Source organism: Megascapheus bottae, chromosome 5 (genome assembly GCF_031878675.1).
Source record: "Megascapheus bottae isolate mThoBot1 chromosome 5, mThoBot2.hap1, whole genome shotgun sequence".
NCBI lineage: Eukaryota > Metazoa > Chordata > Mammalia > Rodentia > Geomyidae > Megascapheus > Megascapheus bottae.
In genome coordinates, this window is record NC_143513.1 from 10,426,758 (window position 1) to 10,438,406 (window position 11,649).

The 11,649-nt window shown below is 42.8% G+C and overlaps 1 protein-coding gene across 1 annotated transcript in view; it reads left to right on the forward strand.

Moving 5' to 3' along the window:
- Nt5c3a (5'-nucleotidase, cytosolic IIIA) overlaps positions 1-10,213 on the forward strand; it is a 49,169-nt gene extending 38,956 nt beyond the window's left edge. Inside the window, exons 5-9 of the mRNA XM_090332668.1 lie at positions 1,453-1,538; positions 3,864-3,953; positions 6,037-6,199; positions 8,219-8,419; positions 9,038-10,213. Of these exons, the coding sequence (XP_090188794.1) occupies positions 1,453-1,538; positions 3,864-3,953; positions 6,037-6,199; positions 8,219-8,419; positions 9,038-9,139 (642 nt within the window). The 3' untranslated portion in view covers positions 9,140-10,213. The remainder of the gene's footprint in view (positions 1-1,452; positions 1,539-3,863; positions 3,954-6,036; positions 6,200-8,218; positions 8,420-9,037) is intronic.
- Positions 10,214-11,649: the final 1,436 nt, after the last annotated feature.

Here is an 11,649-nt window from a genome sequence, read left to right on the forward strand (position 1 = left end):
GCCAGCCTGGATCACAGTCCTATGTATGCATCCTGTGTAGCTGGGATGACAGGCATGCTTCACCACCTCTAGCTTTGTATTGGTTGAGATGAGGTCTTTCAAAGTTTTTGCCCCAGACAGCTTTGAACCTTGATCCTGGTGATCTCACCTTCCCAAGTAACCAAGATTACAGGCACGAATCAGTTCATCTAGCTTAGTGCTATAAACATCAAACTTAGATTTAAAACTTTTGAATCTGTCCTGTGTTAGAAAATTTAAAATAATTTGGCTTTATATAGTTTATGTATTTATTTATCTATTTATTTATTTTGCTGGTCCTAGGAGTTGATCTCAAGACTAGGAACTGTCCCTTAGCTTTTGTGTTCCGACTAGTGATCTACCACTTGAGTCACAGCTCTACTTCCAGCTTTTTCTTTTCTTTTCTTTTCTTTTCTTTTCTTTTCTTTTCTTTTCTTGGTGTTTAATAGGAGATAAGAATCTTGCACACTTTCCTGCTAAAGTTGGCTTCTCACACCCTCCTGAGTAGCTAGGATCATAGGCATAAGCCACCAGAACTCTATTTTTATTTCATTGCCAGTAGCAGGCTAGAACTCAGGGTCTCAAGATCTAAAGCAGCTTATTCCACTCATGGCTGGCACTATACCACTTGTACTTTGCCTCTACTTTCTGTTGTTTCTTTTTTTCTTCTGGTTAATTGGAAATAGAGTCTTGCAGACTTGTTTTGAACAATGATCCTCAGATCTCAGCCTCCTGAATAGCTTAGACTACAGGTACGAGTCACCAGTGCCCAGCTCTTTTTTTTTCCTGCATTAAAATAATGCAGAAATGGCCGGGAGTTTGGCCTAGTGTCAAGAGTGCTTGCCCAGCATGCACGAAGACCTGGGTTCAATTCCTTGGTACCACATACATAGGAAAAAGCCAGAAGTGGTGCTGAGGCTCAAGTGGTAGAGCTCTAGCCTTGAGAAAGTCCAAGGACAGTGCTCAGGCCTTGAGCTCAAGCCCAGGACCTGCAAAAATAAATAAATAAATAAATAAATAAATAAATAAATAAATAAATAAATAAATAATGCAGAAATGACTTCAGTCAGTATTTTGCTGATTAGCTGCCTCTGTTTATCTTTTTTTGACTTAGTTTATCTTAATGGAGTAAGACAGTGTTATTGAAGCTCTAAATGATTTCCTATAAGATTATTAAAGTTTCTGGACTGGGAAAGTGGCTTAGTGATAGAGTGCTTGCTTAGCACCACATAAAACAGAATAAGCCGGAACTATGGTTTAAGTAGTATAGTGCTAACTTGAGGGGGAAAAAAAAAACTCAAAGTGTCTAGGCTCTGAGTTCAAGCCCCAGGACTGGCAAAAAAAAAAAAAAAAAAAAAAGTTGCTTTGTGGTAACAGTTTTACTTTCTGTAATAACCATATTAAGCCACAAAACCACATTTCCCACTCTCCTAGTTGCTGATGCTAAAGGAGAAATATTATAACATCGAAGTTGATCCTCACCTTACTGTGGAAGAAAAGTGCCCATACATCGTGGAGTGGTGAGTAGGGGGGAAAAGAACTAGTCAGACTCAGCCAGGCACTGGTGGCTTATGCTTAGAATCCTAACTACTCAGGAGTCTGAGATCTGAGTATTGCAGTTTGAGGCCAACCTCAGGCAAGAAAGTCTGTGAGACTCTTATCTCCAATAGAAACTACTCAGAAGAAACTGAGAGTGGCACTGTGGCTCAGCCACAATAGGGTGCTAGCCTCAGCAAAAAGAAGCTCAAGGACAGTGCTCAGACCCTGATTTCAAGCTCCAGGGTCAGTAAAAAATAAACGGTAGTCGGATTCAGTGCAGTTTCCCTTGGTACGCATTCACAGTGGACCAAGGGCAACAGTTCAGCTCAGGAGACTCCCATTGATTATCTAGCATGTAAGTGGATTCCCTGTAGGAATCCATGAGATTCTGCATTTCAGTCTTTGAAAGAGACCCATGAGCAAGATGCGCATTAGTAGAGACAAAGCACTAAGGTTGAACTGGCTGGACACTTGGGTACAGCAGACATGTGATGAAGGCCAGACTGTGCTGAGAGGACCAGGTGAGTGCCCCTGGGCACTGGGACAGAAATACTGCTGTTACAAACCTGGGAAACGGCGCAGCGGATCCACTATCATGATCACACACATCAGCCATGCCACTTGAGGACAGTCCAGTAAAATACTTTGGTTTGAAAACTTCAAGAGGCCAAGAATAGACTATGTATCTCTTCTCGCTCATCACACAATAGGGCATTTTGCACAGGGCATCTGCATTTCTGGTACTGAATGTTGAAGACAGACCCTACCTGCCTTTGGAAATGGAGCTGGACCTAGAGTTCCAGTCAGTCCCTCCTCATCAGAAATCAACTCTCTGTGAGGCAGACACAGCGAACTCAGGGACACTGAGGCATCTGGTAAAGAGTCAGGTTCTAAGGGTCCTTACCCTGAGAGTTGGACTGGGGTGGCTACCTAATTATAAAGCACACCCATCTGCATACATTCTCCATGCCTCACAGGCAGAATTTGAGAACTCAAACGTTTCAGACTCTAAGTTGATGACAGAGTGACAGCTTACTGTAGTCAGAGATGATTTGCCACACTAGGTTGGCACATGTTTTTGTTTGCAGGCTGAGGAGAGGGTTATGGCCTATGACTCCTACTACCTAAGTGTATTCAAGCCAAGTCTGAGTTTGGAAAAATACAGAGAAAACATAACCATTGTACCTTGAAGCACACTGAGATATCCTTTAATGATGAACTGAAATGTCTTAAGATCTAAGTGTAATATGGTAAGCAAACATTGTTTTTTGTCCAGTTCTAGGGCTTGAACTAAGGCCTGGGCACTATCTCTGAGCTTTTTTAGCTCAAGTCCTGCACTCTGATTCCACTTGAGCCACAGCACTACTCTGGCTTTATGTGGTACAAAGGAATCGAATCCAGGCTTCAGACAGCCACATTCCCAGCTCCCAAATCACCTTTTTTTTTTTTTTTTTTTTTTTGCCAGTTGTGGGGATTGAACTCAGGGCTTGAGCACTGACCTTGGACTTTTCTCGAGGCTAGAGCTCTACCACTTGAGCCACAGCACCACTTCCAGCTTTTTTTTCTATGTATGTGGTACGAGGAATCGAACCTTGGTCCTTGTGCATGCTAGGCAAGCACTCTACCACTAGGCCTAACTACCAGCCCCCCAAATCACCTTCTTATAATCAAGAGTGCTTTGCAGCCAGGTATGGTGCTGCATGCCTAGAATCCCAGCACCACAGATGCTAAGACAGGAGGATCAGGAGTTTGGGACTACAATAGTCAGACTTGGGGTCAAACAGCCACACATATACACACAAAAGCGCGCTACAACTCAACCATACCTCCAGCCCTTCATTTTCTTTTTTTAAATTTTTATTGTAATGTATACAGGAGTCACAGTTACATTGGCCAGACATTCCAGCCCTTTTGGGGCACTTCTTTTTTTGCCATTCCTGGGGCTTGAACTCAGGGTCTGGGAACTGTCCTTGAGCTTTCTCCAGGCTAGTGCTCTACTATTAGAGCCACAGCACCACTTCTAGCTTTTTTCTGTGTATGTGGTACCAAGGAATAGAACACAGGGCTTCATGAATGTGGTCTTGTGAATCTTACTGCCCGGGTTGGTGTTAAAATACAACCTCCCAGGTCAGCCCTCTAAGTAGTTAGGAATAAGACATGAACTACTGGAACCTAGCTAATACCTTTTGTTGGTGTGCTGGTGGTGGTGGTGGTGGTGGTAGTAATGGTGGTAGTAATGGTGGTGACAGTGGTGATGTTTGTTCCAGCTAATGTTTTTTTCATTTGTATTTGGTCTTAACCTCTAGGTATACTAAGTCTCATAGTTTGCTTATTGAGCAAGGTATAGAGAAAGCTAAACTTAAAGAAATCGTGGCGGAGTCTGACATCATGCTCAAGTAAGTACTAAGTGCTCATAGGGTTTATTTGCTATTGTTGGTGTTGTCCAGAGTTGACATGCAGGAGGTGCTCCAGAGGTCCAAGGAGACTGCCCTTGAAGAAAACTGCACATGCTCAGGATGCATACAGATCAGTGCTATTCTGAAGGTGCCTGACTCATTTTTCCCAAAATACCATGCAACTTCCTTCAAAGACAAACTACATGTCATTAACTCCCATGTTTTCATTTATTACTTAAGTTAAGCACATTCATCCTCACTCTATTTGGGGGGCAGCATTGGCTTTTTTTTTTTTTTTTTTTTTTTTTTTTTGGTGCCGTGCTGTGGCTTCAACTCAGGGCCCAGCCAGCTTCTTTTACTCAAAACTAGTGCTCTACCTCTTAAGCCACAGCACTACTTCCACATTTTTTTTTTATTTCCTGGTCATTGGGTTTGAACTCTGGGCCTGGGCACTCTCCCTGAGCTCTTCGACTCAAGTCTGGTGCTGTACCACTTTGAGCCACAGTGCCACTTCCAATTTTCTGGTGTTAATTGGACATAAGAGTCTCATAGACTTTCGTGCCTGGGCTGACTTTGAACCAAGATCCTCAGATCTCAGCCTCCTGAGTAGCTCAAATTACAGGCCACCCAATGCCCAGCACTTCCAGCCTTTTCTCAGATGTTAACTGGGGGTAAGAGTCTCTTGGACTTTCCTTCCTGAGCTGGCTTCTAACCAAATTCCTCAAATCTCAAGTCTCCTGAGTAGATAGGATTATAGGTATGAGCTAGTAATCCCCAGTTTGCCATTTGCTTTTTTGAAGGCAGACTGTCACAAACAAAGGTCAAGGAAAACTAAGGAGGTGATATACAGTGATTGAAACACAACTGACTGAAACATATATGGAACAGTTTCTCCATATCTGCTGATCCATGAACCAGTGTGGGAATTCTGTTTTGACTGCACATGTAATAAACCAAAACTAAGGCAGACTAGACTTCCTTGCGAATTTATGCAACCAAAACCATTTTGAAATCCTTTAGCAAAAAAACATTTTTTTCAAGGTATGAGCTATGAAAGAAATAGTCAAATATGAAAGGAATCAAGCTGAGGATTTAGCTAAGCACCTTCTTTCTAAATTTCTAGGAATCTACTTTCTTAGTTCTCATGCTATCATTGAAATGTTGTAGGAAATATGTTTTCATATATACTTAAAATAGTGTGAATTAAAATATCTACAAAACATTCATCTAACTTCCAATTTGCTTACCATCTGTTAAAATTTTCAATTCATGAGACAAATATGATTCTGCATATTTGGTGTACATGGCATTGGGATTAGGACCCAGATCCTCACCCCTGAGCAGCCTCCCACCAGCAAAGTCTTCAGTTTTCTTTTTTCCATTTGGATGATGGTCTATTTCAAAATGATTACTTCTGTGAGGAAATTATGAACTTGTCAGAAAGACCATGAGTATGGCTGAGTATTCCATTCATGAGCAGCAATGGGTTGAGTTAACCTGTAGCCAAGGATCATAAAAGGGAGTGAGGAGTTGGGAAGGGGATACCAAGAATCCAGCACACAGCTCCTCTGTTGCTCTGGTGGCTAAGAGGAGCCAAGCTGGTCAGGCCAGTGACTACCCAGTGTGGGCTTCTCAAGATATGGTTTTAATTACCTGCCTCTAAGTGGTATAATGTGAAGTGAGCACTTTTACCACTAGGCCACATTCCCGCCCACCCCCTTTTTTTGCCAGTCATGGGGCTTGAACTCAGGGCCTGAGCACTGTCCTTGGATATTTTTTGGTCAAGGCTTGCGTTCTGCCAAAAGGTGGTATAATGTGAATCTATTATTGCCGATCTAAACATATCTCATTATATGACTGACTTAAAGATGAAAATAGAAATCAACCATAGAATTAGGCAGAAATCTTTCTCTTTTCCCCTTGTAAGTAACCAGGAGATACTCTGCTCTTTGACAATAAATTTTTCCCTGCCTTAACCCACCCTCCACTCTACATACCCCAGGCAGAGCTGGGTAGAGGAGAATTTCTTTGATTAAGTCAAGGCAAGGAAGAGTTGACCATGACTTTGTCCCTTACCTGGCAGGGAGGGGTTTGAGAATTTCTTTGATAAGTTGCGACAGCATGGCGTGCCAGTGTTCATCTTTTCGGCTGGAATCGGTGATGTGCTGGAGGAAGTCATCCGCCAAGCTGGAGTTTATTACCGAAATGTCAGAGTCGTGTCCAACTTCATGGACTTTGATGAAAAGGTAAGAAGACAGAATTGGACCTCAGAATAACCTTTTGTTCATAGTGAGAAATGATCTCCCTGTCTACACCTCCAAGGTTGCCACATTCTGCTCAGAATATGTCTAAAACCTGAAGCATTTTAATCTTATAAATTAATCTGCTCTCTGTTATTATCTGATAAATATTCATTTCAAATGAAGTCCGTAATTCTATTATGGGACTCATTATCTTTCCTAATATCCTATTTCTTTTTTATCTGTCTTGGGGCTTGAACTCTGGGCCTGGGTGCTGTCCCTGAGCTCTTTAGCTCAAGGCTACTGCTCTACCAATGGAGCACTTCCAGTTTTCTGGTGGTTAATTGGAGGTAAGAATCTCATAAACTTTTATGCCCGGGCTGACCTTGAACCACAATCCTCATATCTCAGCTTCCTGAATAGGCAGTATTACAGACATGAGCCACCAGTACCCAATCTGTCCTATCTTTATTTTAAAAATAATTTTCTTGAAGTATCATTCAAAGTTAATAGACTAAAAACTTCTTTGCATGTAAGTGTCTGGTGTGTGTGTGTGTGTGTCTGTCTGTCTGTCTGTGTGCATATGTCTGTGTCAGGGCTTCATGCTCTCACTTGGCTTTTTGTTCATGTCTAGTGCTCTACCACTTGAGTCACGCCTCCAGTCTGGCATTTTACTGGTTAACTGGACATGGAATCTCACAGTCTTTTGCTGTCCAGGCTGGCTTTGAACTGCCATCTTCCAGGTTTCAATTTCCTAAGTAGCTAGGATTCAGGCATGGGGCACTGGCTCTCTTTAACTAATTTACAGCAACAACTTAAGTTTTAACATTTAGAGATTTTATTTTAAAAGTGATTAGAACTGGGGCCGGGAGTTTGGCCTGGTGGTTAAAGTGCGTGCCTATCATGCATGAAGACCCGGGTTCGATTCCTCGGAACCACATATAGAAAAAAGCTGGAAGTGGTGCTGAGGCTCAAGTGGTAGAACTCTAGCCTTGAGAAAGTCCAAGGACAGTGCTCAGGCCCTGAGCTGAAGCCCAGGACTGGCAAAAAAAAAAAAAAAGTGATTAGAACTGAGACTGATGGAATGAATCTTCCTAGTCAAGAATCAAGAGTGTATTATTATAAAATACATAAAATGGGACTTTGTGATTAGGAAGAAGATATAGAATGATAAATGATAGTTGAACTTTCAGCTCCCTTAGTTTTACTACTTAGAGTTATCACTAGAAAACGAGTTATTTGTAGTGGGGTGCCAGTGGCTCTCGCGTCTAAACATAGCTACTCAGGACTGAGGATCCTGGTTCAAAACCAGCCTTGGTAGGAAAGTCTGTGTGACTCTTCTCCAGTTAGCAATCTAAAAGCCAGAAGTAGAGCTGTAGCTCCAAGTGATAGCCTTGTGCTATCTCTTGAGCCAGCCTCAAGCACAGAAACACAGGAACAGCATCCAGGCCTTGGGTTCAAGACCCAGGATAGGCACCAAAAAGAGAGACAGACAGACAGACAAAGAGAGGAAAGAGAAAGAAAGAGAAAGAAAGAGAAAGAAAGGGAGGATGAATCTGGGTGTGATGGCACACACCTGTACTCCTAGAAATTCAGGAGGCTAAAATCCTAGGATCAAAGCCAGCCCAGGCACTAAAGTCCATGAGACTCTCATCTCCAATTAATCACCAGAAAACCGGAAATGGCACTGTGTTTCAAGTGGTAGGGGGGTAGCCTTGAGCTGTAGAGCTCAGGAACAACACCCAGGCCCAGGGGTAAGGCAGTAGCCTTGAGCTGAAGAGCTCAGGGACAGCACCAGATCCAGAGTTCAAGTCCCATGACTGACAGAAATAAGAAAAGAAAAGCAAGAAGCAAGCAAGAAAGTTCTCAGAACACTTATATACATGAGTGGTGACTGGATTGCTTGAGACCTCTAGTGTCAAAGAGATGTTTACACATAGGCGGAATCTTAGTGAATCTATTAAGAACTGTGCCATAGGACAGTCAGTGAAAGCTATCATTTAATAGCCCTTGTATTTCTGACAGGGGGTGCTGAGAGGGTTTAAAGGAGAACTAATCCACGTATTTAATAAGCATGATGGTGCCTTGAGGAATAGCGCCTTCTTCAGCCAAGTGAGGGACAACAGTAACATCATCCTGCTGGGAGACTCCCAGGGGGACCTGCAGATGGCCGACGGGGTCGCCAATGTCCAGAACATCCTGAAAATCGGCTATCTAAATGACCGGGTAAGTGTCAGGTCTGCAGCTTCCTTTTAAGAGAACAGTGAGCATGAAGCTCACTGGTGATTGTTGCCCAGGGTGCATGAGCACATGCTTATGTCATCTCTTTGCTTAGGTGGCCAGTGCAGTGAGCCCACAGCATTGGCCATGGAAGGGTTCCACCTCTATGGTGATTCCAGATACTAGGCATGCGCCCTGTTCTTCAGGATCAAAAATGTTTCCAACCAGAAATAGTGGCTGATGCATGCCTATGATCCTAGATATTCAGGAGGCTGAGATCTGAGGATCTGGGTTCAGAATCATTTCTACTGCCAGCAAAAAACTGGAAGTGGGGTTGTGGCTAATGTGATAGAGTGGTAGTCTTCAGAAAAAAAAAACAAAAACGTGTCAAGACATTGAAGTTTCCCTTGGTCAGAACTCCCTGGTTAAGACCGCTGGACTGGAGAGAAAGCATTCTGGAAGAAAAACTACCATGTGGCAAACATATCTGTCAACCTTAAAAGCTTGACGAGTCTTATGAACTTGAATTTTATTTGCTACATTCTGTAGCTCTGCCTAGATGGGATTAATTTGCACATTGTATACTGCTCCCTGTGCTGATGTATCTGTTATTCTCTTGATTAGGTAGAAGAGCTTTTGGAAAAGTACATGGACTCTTATGATATTGTTTTGGTCCAAGATGAATCACTGGAGGTGGCCAACTCTATTTTTCAGAAGATTCTATAACAGATTTTTTTTTCCCAGAAGGCCTCATACACATCCATATGGATCTCCTCATCCATCATGCTGAAGGAACTCCTGTTTATAATGTGGTTTTGCTCTTAAAGCTTTCACTCTGTGTGGCCGAAGTGCTTTCAGACACATCCATTCGTCCGCTGGAAACTCCATGTGCCCACCTCAAGACACTCCTCAACACAGTTTTAAAACTGATTTTTTAAAGAACTTAAATAGCCACTGGGCATGGTGGCTTGCGCCTGTAATCCTAGCTATTCAGGAGGCTGAGATCTGAGGATCAAGGTTCAAAGCCAGCCCAGGTACTAAAGACTGTGAGACTCTTACCTACACTTAACCACTAGAAAAACAGAAGTGGCGCTGTGGCTCAAGGGGTAGCAGGGTAGCCCAGGGACAATGCCCAGGCTGAGTCCAAATCCCACGACTGACAAAAACAAAACAAAACAAGAAAACAAAAAACTTTCACAGCCAAAAGTAGAAACATACCTCCCCATTCATCCACAGTGAGCCTTTTCTTTGAAGGTATCACAAGGTGTCCGACTGCAGGGACGTTTTTAGTTTTGTGAAGTGGTGACAATCTGTCTGATTTTTAGTGTGGCTGCTCTGTGGTAGATTGTGATGACGAGGGTTGTCACCATCTTCTGTGCTCATGTTACACACCTGACCACCTTTTCCTAGGAACACTGGTGGGTGAGTCTGGAAGCTACTCGTATTGCTGAGCATTGCAGATTTTCTCTGCCATCTGGGCTGTATTTTTCAGCAGTGACTGTACCAATCACCTACCATTGGTTTCCTTTTTCATCTCTCCTCTTCCTCCTTCCTTTCTTCTGTGACAGTTGAGTCCCAGAATCCTTGTTGTAGTAGCTATTTATTTTGGATGATTTTTGAAAAGTCATGAACTTTCAGTCCAGGCATAAAAAAAGAGATTTGCAAAGAAAATGCAACCTGCCCTCCAGAAAATACTGAGGCCTGTGAAAATGATTATTTACCACTGAAAATCTCTGGAGAGTACTTTCTTGTGAATTTGGAAACAAAGAATAAACTGGGAAATACCAGATTTGGAACCAATACAGTTTCCATTCTAAAATCTCTGTTGTTGTTCCATAATTGCCTTATATTTATAGCCTTAGATTTGCCACTGTAATACATTTCACCCTCTGACCTTGAACTTAAGCTATGGGCAACTAAGCTATGGGCAACTAAGTGGTTTGCTGTGGCATCTGAGTTGTGATCCACACGGCATGTTTGTTGGTCTCTGCAATGATGGTGGTGCTAGGGGAGAGAGAGGGGGGCAAGGAAGAAGTACAGTCCCTACCCTTCTCCACTGTTTCTTCTTTCATAGAATAACCAATGAAATAAAAAAGGAAAGGGGGGAAGATAGGCTAGACCTTGTTTAGGTATTCCTAAGGTACAACTCAAAAATTAGCTTGCACCAGGGAGGTGGCTTAGTGGTAGAGCACTTGTCTAGCAAGCCAGAGATCCTGGGTCCCAACCCAGCACTGCAAAAGGAAAAGTCCAAAAGTAAAGTATGTACTTAACATGGACAAGGTTCCAGGTTTCACACTGACACAGGAAAGCAGGCACCATGCATTTCAGAACTTACTAGAAGGTTTTTCATATAGAACAACAACAGAAATGGCAGACCTGATTTCAGCATTCCACTGTCATCCTGGATGCCTTCCAAAGGCCTTCATAATACATAATACATTGGCAAAAAAAAAAAGAGTTTAAATATACAAAAACCTAAGACCTGTAATTGTCTTTTTATAAAATATTCTGTGATGCAAGGATTAAACTCTAGGCTTTGTACATGCCAGGCAAGCCACCATCCAACCCAAGACCTGAATTCTAATCTTAATCTGAGGAAGTCAGTCCATCACTCCTATGCTGAGTACCCTGAGATCTGAGGCCCTCTCCCCTACAACATCCACACATGTGATTGTCCCCTTGTCTCATCTACTAGTCACACCATGCCACATTTGTTTAAAGTTCTGTTTTCAAGAACTTAGCAGTTAAGTATCCAAAGATACATTACCAGTCAGTTGCCAGTGTCACACCTGTAACCGTACCTTCTCTGAAGGCTGATATATGAGGATTGAGTTCCAAAGCCAGTCCAGGCAGAAAAGTCTGTGAAACCCATTTCCAAATGACCATTAAAAAGCCAGAAGTAGAGCTGTGCTGGAGTGCTTGCCTAGATTGAAAAAGCCAAGGGGAGACATGGCCTCGAGTTCAAGCCTCAATACCAGCACCTCAGCCCATAGCTCAGATCCATTCTCCACATTTCTCTACACCCAAAGAGGCTAACCTCTGAGGCCACTTGAGCCACCACTCCACTTGCAGCTTTTTGGTAGTCAACTGAAGATCAGAGTCTTTCCTATCTGTACTGATTTTAAACCATGATCCTCAGATCTCAGCCTCCTAAGTAGCTAGGATTGCAGGCATGAACTACAGTGCCCAGCTCTTGTTAGGGTGAACAACCTGATGACCGATACTGCCCTCAGGAC